General features: G+C 61.0%; 1 protein-coding gene across 1 annotated transcript; it reads right to left on the bottom strand.

Annotated features, from left to right (window-relative positions):
• Positions 1–243: 243 nt before the first annotated feature.
• Positions 244–15,133, bottom strand: LAD1 (ladinin 1). Its single transcript, XM_055583233.1, has 10 exons — positions 12,959–15,133; positions 5,531–5,665; positions 3,554–4,220; positions 3,044–3,154; positions 2,702–2,745; positions 1,724–1,796; positions 1,502–1,639; positions 1,152–1,238; positions 839–919; positions 244–664 (listed from the first exon to the last, which is right to left on the bottom strand). The coding sequence occupies exons 1-10, from the start codon at positions 12,994–12,996 to the stop codon at positions 659–661; spliced, it is 1,380 nt and encodes a 459-aa protein (XP_055439208.1). The 5' UTR covers positions 12,997–15,133; the 3' UTR covers positions 244–658.
• Positions 15,134–18,154: the final 3,021 nt, after the last annotated feature.

The following is an 18,154-nucleotide window of genomic DNA, read 5'->3' as shown; positions in this document are numbered from 1 at the left end:
CGGCACCAGGCTGGCTCTGGATGCTTGGTCTACAAACAGCTCAGCATCCACCCTGGCTCAGGAGGGCAGGGGAGTGGAGAACCGGGTTTGGGGGCAGGTGTGCTGGGCTGTGGCCACAGAGGCTGCTGGCAGATGACCGCCTGCCCCCCTCGGGCCCCCACAGCCAAAACATCCTCCCCACGCAATTTAGTCTCCACTGAAAAGCAAAGCTTTTGGAAAGAATGATTTTTAAGGTATCATTGATCACACCTGAGAGTGAATGAGTTTATCAGCTCTTTCCTGAGAGTGGGGAGGGGGCACAGGATGGCTTGGCCAGGGCAGCAGGTAGGGCGTGAAGGGGAGCAAGGCAGGGCCTGGGAGGGGTCAGCGCAGCTCCTCCAGCCTGGCAGGTGGCGCAGGGATGTTGGGGGCCAGCCTGGGAGAGGTGCAGAGAGGTGCACGGAGATGACAGCCCCAGAGGAGGAGGAAGAGCAGGAGTCGGTGTGGACAGAGTGGCGAGGCTGTGTGCAGACACGCAGTGCCCGCAGCCAGACAAGGCACAGGGCACGCCTGCCCCCACAGGGGTGTGGGGAAGATGCCGGCCAGCGTCCTCCCAGGTCCAAGGCGGAAAGCGGGCAGGAGAGGCAACTGGCACAGCTGCTGGCCTGAGACTGGCTCCTCACACCTGCAGTGGGACCGAGAGTGGTTAGGACAAGGGGTTCCTGGGGCGGGCCAGGGACGCTCCCTTTTCCCCAGGCCCCCCATGCTGGGCAGAGCCCAGGCCTGCAGTGGAGGAGTGGACGCCTACCAACCCGTGTTCTCCAGGGACAGCTGCCCCAGCCCCTGGGCCCCCACATACCTCGGCACCCAGTGGGGGCTCTGGCTTCTTCTTCCACTGGGGCCTCCTGCCAGCTGCTGACTCTCTCTGCGTCTCCTGGTTCTGGGCATCAGGACAGAAACCGGGCTCAGGCTGCCACAGAGCCCCCTGGCCCGCCCCTTCCCGGGGGAGGACCCCAGGCCCTCCTCCTTCCACCCTCTGACCCGCAGGCTTCCCCACAGCCGTCCCGCGTGCAAGGCATCTCCACTGCGCTCGGGGCTGTGCCTCCCCTGACGGGTCATCCCACTATGACAGGCCTGCAGGGAGACCGGGGGCAGAGGGGCACGCGCAGTACCTGCAGGCCCTGCTGTGCTGACTCCTGGGTCCTGCTGATCCATAGGTTGAGCCGCGACGTCACTACCCCTGAGAGCTGCAAGTTCTCCTGAGAAGAGAGCTCCCACCTTGGGACCGGGCTGCCATCTCCAGAGGGCCCCCCTCACCACATCCACACAGCCAGGCCACGGGACCCTCCCCTGAAGCTGTGTGCACAGCTGGGCTGGGGGCTCAGCAACAGGCATGGCCGGGCCCTTGAGTCCACCAGACAGATACAGGAAAGCATGGAGCTGTCCTACAGTCCCCAGGCTCCAGCTCTGCAGATCCCAGGCTCAGCGGCCTGCAGATGCCTGGCGGGCCAGAGCCACTCACCTTGCGGCTGGAAGCTGGGCCCTCTCGGCTTTGGCCCACCAGCTCTTTCTCGAAGAGGCGGCGCTTGCTGGCGACATCCACAGGAGCCACGAGGAACTCAGTGCGGGACGGGCTTGCACACTTGACAGACTCTGATCTCTGGGAGCAGAGAGCACAGGCCGCTGACCCTGGAGGGTCAGGGCCCTGGCACACCCGGCACATTCCAGGGACCGGCCCGCTCACCTGTATGGCTGAGTGGTATCGCTCCACCTTCGGGCCTAATTTGACTGAGCTGGCCGGGAGCCTCACACTGGCACTGCGGGGCAGGAAGACAGGGCGACAAAGCAGGTGAGGCCTGCCTGCCCACAGGACACCGGGCCTGCCCCTGTGCCCCACCTCACTCTGGCAAAGAGAATGCAGCCTTTGTAAACAGACTGTGGGCGCTCCCTGTCCTCCTGAGACACGGTCCATTCAACAGGACACCCCAGGCCAGAAACAGCTGCTGTCCCTGCCCCGAGGAGTCAGTCCTGGCTCAGACGCTGCTCCCCTCTCTCCACCTTCCACCCCCCTGGCCCCCAGGCCCCCCATCCCAGATCAACCCCATCCTGCCCTCAGGCACAGGCAGCGTGAAAGGCTCATGACCTGGGTCTGATGCCCTCCTGACCCTGGCGCCCCCACCCTGCACCCCATGCTGCTGTGCCGGCCGGCTGACCTCCATGTGGACTCCGCTCCAAGCCCCTCCTTTCACCAACCCTCCAACCAGAGCTGCCTGCAGAGCTCTCCCCACCTCATGCCCCCTGCCGCCCGCCACCCTGTGCCCTCGCCCTGCTCTCACAGGCTGAGCTCCCCTGACTGCAAGGGGCTCCAACCCTCGGTTCCCATCCTGAACCCTCGGAACCTCCATGCCCCGTGGTTCCTGCATGCCTCACTCTGATGTGAGGGCAGTGACCCCCTCATCTACTATGTTCCCCACGCCCACCGGCCTCGCCCAGGACCGCTGGCCTCAGTACAGTCTTGGGGCAGATGGTGCGGCCTGCATGCATGAATCCCCAATGCTTGACTCAAACGACCCTGGTGCACCCACCCCTCCCCCAACCCGGGCACCTAGTGGCTCAGGACGGCCCCTCCCTCCCGCCCCCTCCAGGCAGCCGGACCCTCCCCTTGCTGCACCTCGGGCCTCAGCCCCACGGCAGACGAGCCCCGGGGCCCCCAGGCCCTGACCTGCGGGTTAAGGCCACCTCTGAGCTGTCTCTCCGGGGGCTCATCTGGAAAGAGAAGGAAGGTGCCAGTGAGCGGGGTCCGTGGCAGCCATGGTCTCCATAAGGGAGGACTCAGCTCTCAGAACGCAGCCTGCCCTGGGGTCCCGCCCCCCACCCTCCTCTGCACAGACCCCAGCCACAACCCCATGAAAGGCCTGCCTCGGGCCTGGGGCACGGCCCCTCCCATCAAGCCAGGTCAAGAGACACCCCCCCTTGATGCCCCCAGATCTTCTCGGGGTGCCTCCTGCCTGCCTCCCCACTGCCCCGAGCCCTGCAGTGAGGGGCCCACAGCAGCCAGGCTCACCCTGAAGGAGATGGTGCGGGGGCTGGAGCGCTGCAGGGCGCTGCTGAAGGTGGGCGAAGCCCGTGTCGGCGAGGGGGCCTCGGCCTCAGCATCCGTGCTGGGGGTCCTCACCTGGACAGAGCAGGGGGTGAGTCACGCGGGAGGACAGGCAGCCTGGAGCCCCCGCAGGCCGGCTCACCCCAGCAGCCGCGGTGGCAGCAGGCCAGCCCTCTGCTCCCACCCACTGCCTCGGCTGTGGGGGTGCAGCCACAGGCCCAGGGCCAGGCCAGCGGACAGGGCTTCCGGGGCGGGGGGCTTCTACAAGCATCTGAGGCTTCCCTGGAGTCTGGGTCTGGGATGAGGGTGTGGTGTGGGTGCCAGGTGAGACCGCAGCCCAGCCCCCTGTCCTGCGGGCAGCAGAGCAGGCAGGGAGAGGAGACACAGCTGGGGCTGGCCTGGAGGGAGGAGGACAGGAGACAGGGAGGCAGCCAGAGACACCAGGAGGACAGGGAGGCGGGGGGCACTGCGCACCTGCAGAGTGACGGGCGGGAGGCTGCCAGCCCGGGGCAGAGGCCCCGCCAAGGACTCAGGCTCCATCTCAGGCCCAGCACCCCCAGCACCCCGCTGCCCCCTGGGGCTGGACGGGCACTCCGCTGAGGCTGGGTGCTCCCGGGCCAGGGGACGCGCTGGGGCCATGGCCCTGCCTGGGGCCGGCTGTGTCTCGGGGCCCGGGGTCTTCTCGAAGACAGTGGCTTTCTCAGACACCAGTCTCTTCTCTGAGACGCTGGCTTTGTCTGGAACTGCCCTCTTTCCTGAGAGGGCTCTCTCCTCCAGCACAGTGATCTTCTGGGACACGGAGCATTTACTGGGACTGGGGGTCTCAGGGTCCAGGCTCGCTTCCAGCTCAAGTGTCTTCCCTGCAGCAGATGGCTTCTCGGAGCCCACAGGTGCCCCGCCCGCCAGGCCCCCCTCCTCTGCGAAGCCGCGCTGCGGGCTCAGTCTCCGACAGGACGTCGACTGCACCTGCTCCTCGGGCGCCAGGGGCAGCTGCCTGGCCTCAGTCAGCTCCGGGACGGGGGCCTCCTGGCGCCTCTGCCTCCGTTCCTGCCGCGTCCTCAGGACAGCCCGGACATCCTCCTCATCTCTGGGGTCTGGGGCCGGTGGCCGGGGTCCCTCTGCTTCCTCCACGCTCAGCAGTCTGAGTCGGAAGGGAGATGGCGGGAGACAGTCAGAAACGGGAGAGACCCCGGGAGCACCCGACCCAGGGGGACACCTCAGGGCGCCTCGTGCCCTCCCAACCCCTTGAATCGATGTCCCTTAAATCAGGATCGCTTTCATCTGCTTTACCCATCAGGCTTCCAAGGTATCATCTGAACAAAGCACTGCTGCTGCTGCTAAGTCGCTTCAGTCGTGTCTGACTCTGTGCGACCCCATAGACGGCAGCCCACCAGGCTCCCCTGTCCCTGGGATTCTCCAGGCAAGAACACTGGAGTGAGTTGCCATTTCCTTCTCCAATGCATGAAAGTGAAAAGTGAAAGTGAAGTCGCTCAGTCGTGTCCGACTCTTAGCGACCCCATGGACTGCAGCCCACCAGGCTCCTCCGTCCATAGGATTTTCCAGGCAAGAGTACTGGAGTGGGGTGCCATTGCCTTCTCCGGAACAAAGCACAAGAGGCTTTAAAAAAAAAATTTATAAACGCCTGTAAGGTACAACCACTCCATGTTCAACAAACACCTCTCCTGGTCAGGCCCTGCCACTTACAGATGACAAGCAGAGACAGGCAGGGAGCTGGCCCAAGTCACACGGCGACGGGCAGGAAGCCAGGAGTGGTACCCAGGCCTCCGCGCCTCCGCAGCCACGTGGGTGCAGCGCCGGCCGCACGCCTCGCAGCCCCCTCTCCAGGAGCCGGGGAGCAGCACACAAAGCTGCCCCAAACCCGGCCTGCAGCAGAGGGGCCCCTCCTGCGCCTCCACCCACCCACCTGCAACTCGGGCGAGTTCACTCGCTGGCTGAGCCCACTGCCAGATCTGCAATCTGGGCTTGTTTGGAGACGAGAGGAGACGCAGCCCCCGAGTGCGGGCCCCACCCTGGTCAGGACAGCAGTCAGGCCCCATCCCTGTGGACAGGCGTGTCGCGGCGCTCAGCCTCGGGGCTGGTGGTCAGACCAGCGGCACCTCCTTCCCGTCAGAGACCACAGGGGTCCGCTAGCGGGAGGGGTCTGGGCTGAAGGGGCATGGTCGGCCCAGGGCCTGATGACCCCCAGGCTCTGCCCCCGGTGTTCGAGCCGTGCACTCTCTGACAGCTGCCTACCCGTGAGCCGGGTTAGCACCCTCTCAGGAGCGTGGAAGGATGAGCTATGCTTATAAAATGCCCAGCAAGAGTGGCCCAGCTCACCCACACTGGTCCTGACTGCTGTCCTGACCAGGGTGGGGCCCGCAGAAGGTCAGCCCACTCCCCAGGCAGGGGCCGCTGGTCCATCCTCACTGGGGTCCCGCCTCCCACCCGCACCTCTCGGGGGCCGGCGGGTCCTCGTCCTGGGCAGGCGGGTCCTCGTCGTCTGTGGCAAAGCTCAGGTTCCGGTGTCGCCGCCGGCGTTCTCGCTCCTGTTCCTCCTCGTCCTCCAGGGTCCACTGCCGGGTCAGGCTGGGGGGGACGGGGGGTCAGCGCAGCCTCAGGGTGATGCCCAGAGCGTCCCGGTGGCCGACACTGGGGGGAGGGGGGCGGCGGGCCGGACTTCACCCTGCACCCCCACTGGAACAGGGGGTCTACTCACCGGGGTGCCCCACATCCCCACTGCAATGGGGGTCCACCTGCCTGGGCACCCCAGCACCCCCACTGGAACGGGGGTCCACCAACCTGGGCTCCCCCACACCCGCACTGGAACGGGGTTCCACCCTGCCTGGGCGCCCAGAGACGTGGCAGGGTGGTCACTGCTCAGCCCGAAGGAGGCAGGTGAACCTGGCAGAGCCCGGCTTTGATCTGAGGCTCTTAGATGAACAGTTACTGAGAAACATCCCAGCTCCCAGCTCCCCCAGGACGTCCCAGCCCCCAGACAGAGATCCCAGATGAACCAGCCATCCCCAAAGGGGAACCCAGCATCGCTTCCCTCACCACCTAGGCGCTCCGTCAGCTTCCTTCACCTCTGAAAACCAACTTTCCCGTGGGCAGGAGCGAGGGGCACAGCCTGCCTCTGGCCCCCGGTCGCTCTCCCAGCCACAGTTACTCACAGTCACTCATAGTCACTCTCATACTGGGACTCCTCATAGCCACCCCCTGGACCCTGCCTTCCACCATCCCGCCTCCAGCCCCGTGTCCCTACAGCACCCTGCCCCAGCCTCCCACCAGTCATCCTCACCCACCTGCCCATGCACCTACCTCCCCCCAGCGCCCCACCCCCATTCTAGCCAAAGAGCAAAGAATCTCTGAGGAACCAAGCTGGGCCAGCCTCCCACTGGGAACTGTGGGGTCACAGAAACCCACCCGCCAAATACCGAGACAGGGAAGTGAGCCCCGCTCTGCACCAGGAGGGAAAGGTCTGGACTTCAGAGGAGGGAGGCTGGGGCGGGGCCCGCAGGGAGGGAGGCCGGGGGCAGGGCCCGCGGGGGAGGGAGGCAGAGCTTCCCGAGGGGCCGCAGGAGAAGCTCCAGGCCCTGTGAGCCTGGGGTACCGTCCAACACTGTCTGGGCCCCGATCAGAAGGGTCCGGGGAAGGCCGCCCTCTCGCCTCCCAGCATCACCACTGCAGGGTAGTAAGGCCCCCGCCTGGTCAGCGCCTGTTCCCCAGCCTCTCCGCTGCCCTGTTCCTACCGTGGCCTCGCCTGCCTCTACAGAGCCTCACATGCAACCACGGAAGAAGTATCATGGGAGGAGCAGGCACGTTTCTAGGGGGAAACCCACAAATTTTATCAACTGAATGACATAAAACCTATCTAAAAAGCTTCCTAAAGGAAAGAGCCCCCAGCCCCTGGGGAGACTTTTGCAGGGCCAGGTCAGACAGCCTGCTTGATCCCCCCACCTAAGCGGGGGTCACTTCCCTGCACCTCCCCAGTCCTCCTCCCTAAAAGGGGCAGGAGCCACACCACCACCCTGACCTCTTCGTTCAGGCCCAGCATCATGTTCGCTGACCTGGTGTTTAGTAAACTCACATTCTTTGAGCAGGATCTGCATACAAGCGGGCTCCAGGGCTCCCCTGCTCATGAACAAAAGAACAGGAGGGACCAAGGACAAGGGGTGGCAGTGCCAGAGGGGATGGAGCCCCGAGGAGCCGGGTGTGCTGGCAGAGCACGAGCCCAGGCCTGGCTGGGGTGTGCGGCAGTGGTGGGGGGACACTGGACTCAGCAGAAGGGGCGACAGGGCGGGTGCTTGGGGACCAAGGGAGACACGGGTTCACTCTGTGTGTGGGGAGCCACTAGGAGACTTAAGTGATGGATTCAGGACACAATTTGAAGGCAGAGTCCACTGGGTTTGCTGGGGGACTGGATGGGGATGGGGGGCCAGCAAGGAAACGAGAAAAATGAAGGAAAGCGGGCTTGAGCAGCTCCTGGTGGTGCTTTTAGAAGGCTGGGGGCCATCGGGGAGAGAGGGGTTCAATGAGCTGTCTGCAGCAGTGGTGGGGGAGGAGGGGCAGGAGGACGTGAAGGGTGAGGAGACACTCACTCGATGGAGGAGGGAGGAGCCAGTCTGGTGGACCGCAGGAAGGGGATGTGCTGGGACTGCAGGAAGGGGCCCACCAGGGCAGTGCTGGGCAAAGAGGCTCCAAGACCCTTAGAAAGAGCCCGACTGGACAAGAGACAACCAGAGGGCTCCAGAAGGAGGAGCTGGTGACGCCCAGCATCTGAGAAGGGTTAACAAAAAGCTGTGTCAGAGATTTGCAAACAAACTGTGGAGAGCTTGTCCCACGGGGAGAGAAAAGGCCATGGGACAGGATGCATCTACCACGGTGCCCAGAACATGCGGGCCACCAAATGTGGTACCAGGTACAGGGGGCAGGGCGCTCCTCCTCACGGGGTCACCAGATCTCTGCCTGACCCATGGGAGCACAAAGGGGCAGCAAACCCTAGGCCCCACACTGGCACCTGCCCACACCTGGCCGTCAGGCTCGCTGGCAGTGCAGACCTCAGCGACCCTGCCTGTCAGGGCTCAACTCCCCCTGAGTGGGTGGGAAGGGCTCCAGCCCAGGCCCCACAGCCTTGATCACGGGGTGGAAACCAGACCACCCCAGGCCTCTGCCATCACTCACTCCATGGGAACCCATGGCCCCTCCAACCAGGCCCCGATGCCCTCGTCCAGTTGAGAAAGGCCCCCTGCACGTGGCTTCCCCTGGGTCCACACATTCAGCCCTCCCCCTGCGGACCCTCCCTCGAGTCCACAGTTTGGGGTCAGCCATGCGCTGCAGAGATGAGAGACCACCCCCCACAGGGAGACTGGCCCACGGAGACAGGACTCCCCCACACACCTGTGGCCAGGTAGAGATGGAACGCACAGGATTCCTTGGGCCTGAGCAAGCCTGTTCCCACACAGGCGGCTCAGCCCTCAGGGGAGCTGCTGGTTTGTCAGTGGAACCTGGGTCAGACAGCGTGTGATCTGTTGGGGCCTAGTCTCGGGGAAGTGACTCACCCCAGGCAGCTCCTTGCCCTGAGGGTGTCAGCCCAGGAGTCCTAAAGTGACCCCCAGCTGTACATCAAGACCCCACTGCTCACCTCGGTGATGTGGCCACCCACCCCAACCACACCCCCCAGCCCAAGAGAAACATTATCTCCACCAAACAAAGAGCTACCCCTCTTAAGAGAAGGAGAGAGAAGGACAGGAGGGGTGGAGGTCAGGCTCCCAGAGGGGCGGGTAAAACGGTAAAACCCCAGGAATGAATATACGGTACCCAAAGGCCCAGGGCAGTGCCAAAGAATGTTCAAACTTCCAGACAATTGCATTCATTTCACATGCTGCTAAGGTTATGCTCAAAATCCTTCAAGTTAGGCTTCAACAGGACATGAACTGTGAACTTCCAGATTGCAAAACTAGGTTTAGAAAAGACAGAGGAACCAGAGATCAAATTACCAACATCCGCTGGATCATAAAGAAAGAAAGGGAATTTCAGAAAAACATCTACTTCTGCTTCATTGACTACGCTAAAGACTTTGACTGTGTGGATCAAAACAAACTGTGGAAAATTCTTTAAGAGATGGGAATACCAGACCACGTTACCTGCCTCCTGAGAAATCTGGATGCAGGTCAGGAAGCAACAGTTAGAACTGGACATGGAACAATGGACTGGTTCAAAATTGGGAAAGGAGTACAGCAAGGCTGTATATTATCACCCTTATAACTTATATGCAGACTATAATAACTTACATGTCTACAACTTATATGCAGACTACATCATGCAAAATGCAGCTAGATGAATCCCAAGCTGGAATCAAGATTGCAGGGAGAAATATCAACAACCTCAGATATGCAGATGACACCACCCTTATGGCAGAAAGTGAAGAGGAACTAAAAAGCCTCTTGATGAACGTGAAAGAGTGAAAAAACTGGCTTAAAACTCAACATTCAGAAAACTAAAATCACAGCATAAAGGGTGGAAGGAGCGACAGAATTTATTTTCTTGGGCTCCAAAATCACTGTGGACGGTGACTGCAGCCAATAAATTAAAAGATGCTTGCTCCTTAGAAGGAAAGCTGTAACAAACCTAGATAGTGCATTGAAAAACAAAGACATCACTTTGCCAACGAAGGTCCATATAGTCAAAGTTATGATTTTTCCAGTAGTCATGTATGGATGTGAGAGTTGGACCATAAAGAAGGCTGAGCACCAAAAAATTGATGCCTTTGAATTATGGTGCTGGAGAAGACTCTTGAGTGTCTCTTGGACAGCAAGGAAATCAAACCAGTCCGTCCTGAAGGGAATCAACCCTGAATATTCATTGGAAGGACCAATGTTGAAGCTGAAGCTCCAATACTTTGGCCACCTGATGGGAAGAGCCAACTTATTGAAAAATATCCTGATGCTGGGAAAGATTGAAGGCAGGAGGAGAAGGGAACGACAGAGGATGAGATGGTTGGATGGCATCACCGACTCAATGGACATGAGTTTGAGTAAGCTCCGGGAGTTGGTGATGGCCAGGGAAGCCTGGCCTGCTGCAGTCCATGGGGTCGCAAAGACATGACTGAGGGACTGAACAGCAAAGGCCCCAGAGCAGTGCTCAGCACTCAGAAGCACATGTGTTTGGTGAATACAGTGACCAGTAAACCAATAAACGAAGCAGTGAGGGCACTGACATGTGCCCAGACAGCACCGGATGCTCACAAGTGCCACTGACAAGAGGCCCCACAACCTTGAGGAATGCAGGGGGCAGGGGGAGGTGGGGCACCTCCATTCTGCAGATGAGGCTTCCAAGACTCACAGGATCAACAAGGTACCCAAGGCAGCGTGGCCAGTAAAAGAAGGAGCCGAGGTTCCCAGCCAGGGCAGCGTGTTAACCACAAGGCCTAGTGCCAGGAAGGATGCCCAGGGAGGCTCCACCTTCTCAGGAGCCCAGGAGCTGAGCAGTCAGAGGGAGTGGGGTGCTTGGGAGGGGCCGGAATGTGTGGGACTCCCCAGCCCTGCTTGAGCTCCGGTGCAGCCTGGGGAAGCAGGTCTGGGGAGACCCAGCGGCCAACAGCTTGTCCTTTAGAGCGCCAGGGTCAGTGCACGCTGACACCCGGGGGGTCCCAGCCACAGCCACCAGCTGAAGCCCCAGCAGCTGCCCCTGCACCTCCCCCTCGCCAGGCCCGCCAGCCCCCACACTCCATCCTTAGAGGAAGGGATCTCCTGTTCCCTTCTGTGGTTCGGGAAACTCCCTGCCCACTGTGCAGGGGAGAGCCAGTTCGGCTCCCTGCCCCAGGCCCTTCTTCCTGAGTCTGCCCTGACCATGGTCAGCAGCTGAGGGCAGGGGTGTCCCTGCGGGCAGGTTGACCAGCAGAACCCTTCCTTCCTAAGGGAATCGCACACAGAAATCTGCTGTGTGAGAGGTCAGGGCTCAGCTGCCTGGGGAGGGTTAGCAGGGGAGGGCACAGGGCTGCCCCAGGGCATTCCGTGGAGGCCCAGGCTCAAAGGGCAGGATGTGCAGACCTTGGGAGGGGAAGAACGGGTGCAGGCCTGACACCAGGCCCTGTGACCCGGGGCCAGTGTGCTGCCCAAGGGGAGCCAGCCTCCCCAGGCGAGGGGCCACTGTGGGTGGTCAGTGAGGTCCCCTCCAGCCCTGACGGTCTAGGGAGAGGTGCCAGGGAGAACCAGGCAGCTTGGGAGGTGGCAGGGCTGTGGGAGGCCAGGTGGGGAAATGATTAACCCCCAGCCGCTCTGTCCTGGGCACTCGACCCACCCTCACCCCCCGCGGACAGGCCCGCCCCGCCTCACGGGGAGGAGGGGGCCGGGTGCCAGGTGCCCATCCAGGGCTGGGCGTCTGCATTTCGACATGGCGCCAAGGATGGGGGGCCCGCTGGTCCTCCGCTGCCCACTTGGGCCCTGCCTGAGCCACCCTCCTCACCCCTTCTTCAGCACCCCCCACCCTTCCTTGGAAGCTCGGCTGACAGTGACTCACAGCCCTTCCCTCTGCCAGCTGGGGCTCGTTCCCGGGAGTGGGGCGGAGGGTCCCAGCTCCAGCTGCCTCCTGGGCAAGCTGCGGCTGCCCAGGGCACTGGGGAGGCAGGGCAGCTTCCCCAGGGCACTCGACCCCACCCCTGCAGCCACAGGAGCCTGGGGCCTCTGAGCAGAGAGCCAGAGAAGACCAGACCCTGCACCGTCATCCTCAATGGCCATCTGAGTGGACGCGAACGCCCAAATGGCAACGTCAGAACCTCCCACCTACCCAGACTTCTCCACACTACACAAGGCCCACACGTGCATGTGCGCACACACACACACACACACGAACACAGACAGGCCCCGCCTGGAAACACAGACACTCCCGCATCAGACCCACACGCAGAGTCCAAGACCTTGACTGCCAGCTCCACCCTCTGCACAGACCCTCCCTGGGTGTGACTGGCCTCTGAGACGCTGGGCCCCCATCCAGAGCACCGAGCGCCTCCTTTCTTGGGGCGTATCCTCCTCTCTCCAGACCCCACAGGCCTCTGCTGCAGAGCAGTGAGGACAGAGAGTCCAGGGGGACCCCAGCCCTGGGGAGGTGCTGCCATGGGGGGGTCCCTGGAGCTTGGGGCCCTTGGGGGGTGGGGGGAGGGGAGAGTCAAGGTCCTGATGGGAGGGGCTGCCCACACCTGCAGAGGCAGCCTGGCCTCACCACCCAAAAGCCCGCCTGGGGCCAATTTCTACCAGCGAGAGACTTTGGGTCAAGGAGTAGGGACTCAGCTCCTGCCCATCCACTACATGGGCCTCAGTCTTCTGGGGATGGCGTGGGGGGGTCAGGAGATGCTCTGGGGGGGACCCCAAGAGGAGTTCAGGGGTCACCAATCTCATGAGGGTGCTGCCTCCTGGACACCCACCCCCCAGGCTTCACTGACCCTGTCCCCAGACCCTTTGAAGGCCCTGCTCATGAGTGAAGACTGAAGCGCAGAGAGGGAGAGCGCCAAGCGTGAGGTTTCCCAGCCCCAACAGCACCCCGAAACGCTGTGCCCAGAGCCTGAGCCTCATCCCTGGGAGGGCACCTGCCCGCTCGGCCTACTCACTGACCCTGTGAGGCAGTGCCGCGGCCTCCTCCCGGGAGGGGCCTCTCAGACTCTTCAGAGAAAGACAGGCAGTCAGGGGCGGCTCAGAAGCTGAGACTTGGCCGTTTACCTCCTGAACGCCTCCCCAGCCCTCAGAGCGGCCTCTCCGGGCCGGACAGCCCTCCGCAGGCAGCCTGCTCGGGCCTGCGTCCCCAAGGAGGAAGAGGGCCGGAACCCCGGGGGCTGCGCGGCATGGCCCCGACTCTGTGGCCCCCGGAGCAGTCAGGACCCCGACTCACCTGGACAGAGCCGCCCAGCTCTTCCTGCTGACCGACATGCCGCCAGACCGCCGAGCGTCCCGTCCGCTCCGCGCCGCCCCGCGCCCCGCCCGCGGCGCAGGTAGGCTCACCTGGCCTCTTATCCCGGGCCGCGCCCGCGCAGCCGCGCAGCCGCACCGCCTGCCGCCTCGGATTGGCCTGCGGGTGGGGACGTCGAGGACGGAGCCTCCCCGGTCCCCACCCCGGCCTCCCGGCCCAGCGCCCTAGACCGGTCGCCACACCGAGGGACAGACGGACGGATGGACGGGCGTACAGGCGCACAGGCCGCGCGGGGCGGGGCGGCCGCCCAGGGTGGGGACCGAGACTTCCTGCTCGGAACCTGTAGAACCAGCCCGCCGGGCCGCCCCCTCCCGCGGGTTCCCGACCGGGAGTGGGGTGCCCCGGGTCAAGCCCGCTCTCCGCCCGCCGACCGGCTCGACCACGCGAAACCCATCTGGGAAGCGGGCGGGCAGGCGCGCATCTTGGGTCCGGATCCAGAGCTCTCCCGAAGAGCGCGCGGGGCGCGGAAAACTGCGGGCAGGCCCCGTGCAAAGCCCGCCCCTCCAGAAAGAAGAGCCGGGATCCCTTCTGTACACACAGCGCTCAGGGCTCCGAAGAAGCCAAGGCTTCGGAGGCGCCCTCGGACTTTGGGCTGGCGGGGCAGGGGGTTGAACCCGGCCGGCTTCCCCCCGCCCCGGGGAACAGCGAACAGGGGAGTACCGCGGGAGGTCTGGAGCGAGTGAAGTACCACCTGGCTCCCTTTAGGTGCACGTCCCGCTGCGCGCGCCTCCCATCCAACAGGACCTCAGGGAACCAGGGAGGATCAGTCCTAGCAGGGGAATCTTGTCTTCCCTGAGTATCAGAACTGTTGCGGCTCCCAGAGGAAAGAGGTGCAACCCCCGACACCAGTAGAAGACGACGGGGCGGGGGAGGGGGGGAGTAGGAGGGCTGGAAATGACGTGGCCTGCTGGGTCTCGCTGGCCAGCCTGGTCCCCTTGGGGCGCTGATCCGGAGCTGGTGGTCTCTACAGTGCCTCCCAGCTCTGAGATCCCCAGTGAAGGGCAAGACTGCTGCTTGGGAGCAAAGAAGAGGGGGTGGCAACAACCTGGCCCCTGCATGCTGGGACTCGGGGCCACCTCTTCTGGGGCGCCTGCTGTCCCCAGGGACCCAGAAAATGTCCTTCCCTTGGTTTGTCAACTGAGAAAGAAAAGTAACCCTTGTCGTTGAAAGCCCAGCCCTTCCAGGGACACTCCATGAAGCCAGCAGTTAGGAGTGTCTCTAAAAGTTCAAACTCCAACACTGGCGCTATGGACACAAAACCAAAGACCGGGAAGGCTGGTGTGCAGACCCTCCAGAGGTGCAAGACAGCGAGCTTTGTGCGTGTTAGGGCCCTACAGTCCGCTGAGGGCAGACCCTCCTGCGTCCCGGGCACTCGCTGCGCAAGCACAGGGCCAGCGCTGCAGCAACACGTGTCACCGGCTTGGCGGCTGCAGAGCTCAGGTGTTGGTCTTCTCACAGTTCCGGGGGCTGGGGTCCCTCAGAGGACCACACTCCCCCAGAGACCCTGGGGCAGGATCCGTCCTGCATCCTCCTGCTGCCGCCCGTGGTTGCGGCAGCTCTGGGCCTGCGGCTGCGTGACTCCTCATCTGCCTCCGGAAGCCCGGGGAGCTGTGCTGGCCTCTCTACACCCACGTCCAAAGTCCCCCTTCTATCAGGACACCAGTCCCTGCCCAGGGCCCACCCTGATCATATCAGCAGAGGCTGGCACTCACAGCTGGCAGGGCTTAGGGGTTGCCCACATCTTTGTGGGAGAACACAGTTCCTGCTGCAGTCAGCAAACGGCATTGGCTTTCAGTGACTCAAAGATGCTGGGGACTTGGTTCTTAACTCCAAGACACTCCTACTCGGGCAGTGGAGAGGCACACATACGTGTGCTCCTAAACTTGCATTCACACAGACGTGCACAAGCGTACCTACTCACATGCACTCCTCCGTGGTGCATACTGCACGCTGCGTTCATGACAGGTTGAGACGGAGGGGACACGCGCATACCTATGGCTGATTCAAGTTGATGTATGGCAGAAACCAACGTGATATTGTAAAGCAATTATCCTCTAGTGGAAATAAATTTTTTTAAAAGACAGGCTGTGATGAAAATTAAAATTGTGTCATCAGGAGAGATTCATTCTAACGGAGGGACTGGGGCACCTTGAAGGGCAGGGACACCCGGCTTGGGCTTGAAGGCGAGTGAAACAAATTCACTTGTCAGAGAAGGTGGCAACAGACCAGCTACAAGACGGGGTGCAAGTGAAGACGCAGGGTGTGAGCAGGAGGCGGTAAGGCAAGGAGTGATGCTCCCGTACCTGGAAGGGGGGCTTGGCTGTGACCCTGCAGAACAGGAAAGGCCTGAAATGAGGTGAACGGCATCTGAGCAGGAACACCCCTGAGACTTTGAGGGTCGAGAGGTCAGGCTGGAGAGGGGAGGCCACCTCGGAGGGGTTACTTTTAAGTCTATAAAAGAAAGAAAGGGCTTGAGCATGGGCAGCCCAGAGGAGGGGCAGCGGCGTCAGCAGAGCTCCAGAAGGCCGAGCGGTCACAGGGCTGGCCGTAGGTGGGGGGCAAGGCCAGGCACCCCCTCGCTGCAGGAGGGACAATGAGGGCAGGTGTCCCAGGGGCCTTAGGCTGGGCATCTTGAGACCCGGGGCCTGAGAGGGCGCAGCGTGGGGTCGTCCACAGCTCATGAGGTCAGCGGTGCCCCTGGCCAACCCGCTGGATGGGGAGGCCGTGAGACAGTGGGGAGCTGCCCGGCACGGGCTCAGCACACAGCCCCTGGGGCACGTGCAGGCAGGGGGAGAGGGGACACTCATGAAGCAGGGGCGGTGTTCCGCACATCCATGCTGTGCAGTGCCCTGACACCCGAGCGTCCTGAGGAGAGGGTGGGTGCCTCCTTCACCCGTGTCTAGGTTTGGAGAATGGCACTAACTTGCTTTGGGAAGGAGACCAGGAAACCCCAGAGGCCCAAGATAGCCTCAGTCAGCCGGGGGGCTGCGTCGGGTCTCTCAGCACCCAGGACCCATCTTCTCCAGGATTGGGGTCGCCCTGACGGTAAGTTGCTGCAAGACCATCCGTGGCACAACCCAGCGAGGGCTGCTGGCCCAGCACTGTGACCGCAGGGGCCAGCAGGACTCTCGGAGCAGCACTGGTTACAGTTGCAAGATTCTGGAGACCACCCAGAGGTCTGTTCACAGGAAAATGGGTGAGTAAATGTTGGTATTTTGTCATTTTCTTCTTTTACTACCATCTCCGCCTCTGCTGCTGCTGCTAAGTCGCTTCAGTCGTGTACAACTCTGTGTGACCCCATAGACGGCAGCCTACCAGGCTCCTCCGTCCCTGGGATTCTCCAGGCAAGAGTACTGGAGTGGGGTGCCATTGCCTTCTCCCTCTGGTGAACCTCAAAGCAGAAAGTACACGTTTATGTCAGACTGACAAACAAACACAATGCATTGTTTCAGGAACCAGAAACACAAAGTACCAGGGGAATGAAAACACAAACTGAGGACGTGTTGCCTGTGAGGCGAGAAACGGCTGGTTGGAAAGGGACACACAGGGGCTTCAGAAGCATTTGCCATCACCTAGTTTTTTTTAAATTGAAGTATAGTTGATTTGCAGTATCATGTTAGTTTCAGATATACAGCAAAATGATTCAGTTACACATATATACTTATAGAATTATTTATTTTCTTATTTTCAGATTATTTTCCACTATACATTATTACAAGATATTGAATTGCAATCCCCTGCTGCTGCTAAGTCACTTCAGTCGCGTCCGACTCTGTGTGACCCCATAGACAGAAGCCCACCAGGCTCCCCCGTCCCTGGGATTCTCCAGGCAAGAACACTGGAGTGGGTTGCCATTTCCTTCTCCCATGCATGAAAGTGAAAAGTGAAAGTGAAGTCGCTCAGTCGTGTCCTACCCTCAGCGACCCCATGGACTGCAGCCTTCCAGGCTCCTCCATCCATGGGATTTTCCAGGCAGGAGTACTGGAGTGGGGTGCCATTGCCTTCTCAATGCAATCCCCTAGTTCATAAAATTAGAGGTTGGTGCAGGGAACGTTACTGACTGTGAGCCTGCAGTGGCCACTTCCCCTGGGAGAATCCAAGAAGACAGGGTTTATCAGCCCAGGAACCCCTGCTCCAGGACAGGAGTTTTCAAGATTCCACAGCCAGTGGGAGGGAGATCCCCTTTCTCTTTCCCTTCCAAGGAAGATGTCAGGCTCTAGAATTCCTAGCCCCCAACTCCTGTCTACATAGGACATAAGGAAGCTTCTTTTCCCCCAGGAGCCACAGTGGAGACTGGTGGGCCCCAGGCCAGGAGGGTTGTGAGTCAGCCTGACGTGTCGGGTCCCACATGAGAGGTAAGACCCACACCCTAAAGAATCCAAGGCAGTGGTTCCCTGACTTTGGATTTTCCCAAACTAATACTGTTTAAAAATATGAATATACAAATGGTACCATATTGTTTTTTGAAGTAAGAAATTAAAAGACAATAATTACCACCTCCTGTACTCCCACCCCATAAGTACAACGTATTTGACACTAAAATAATAAAATTAAGACATGCATTACTTTCTCAACAAAGGTCCGTCTAGTCAAGGCTATGGTTTTTCCAGTAGTCATGTATGGATGTGAGAGTTGGCCTATAAAGAAAGCTGAGCACTGAAGAATTGATGCTTTTGAACTGTGGTGTTGGAGAAGACTCTTGAGAGTCTGTTGGACTCCAAGGAGATCCAACCAGTCCATCCTAAAGGAAATCAGTCCTGGGTGTTCATTGGAAGGACTAATGTTGAAGCTGAAACTCTAATACTTTGGCCACCTGATGCGAAGAGTTGACTCACTAGAAAAGACCCTGATGGGAAAGATGGAAGGCAGGAGGAGAAGGGGATGACAGAGGATAAGATGGTTGGATGGCAACACCGACTGGATGGACATGAGTTTGGGTAGACTCCTGGAGTTGGTGATGGACAGGGAGGCCTGGCGTACTGCAGTTCATGGGGTCGCAAAGAGTCGGACATGACTGAGCGACTGAACTGACTGACTGATGCATACTTGAACAGAGGAGAATCCTTTTCACTGAATACACTACCTTTACGGAAACTTCAAGGCCGGGTTTCCCAGCAA

Source organism: Bubalus kerabau, chromosome 5 (assembly GCF_029407905.1).
Source record: "Bubalus kerabau isolate K-KA32 ecotype Philippines breed swamp buffalo chromosome 5, PCC_UOA_SB_1v2, whole genome shotgun sequence".
Classification (NCBI taxonomy): Eukaryota; Metazoa; Chordata; class Mammalia; order Artiodactyla; family Bovidae; genus Bubalus; species Bubalus kerabau.
This window is presented reverse-complemented; position numbering and strand designations above follow the sequence as displayed.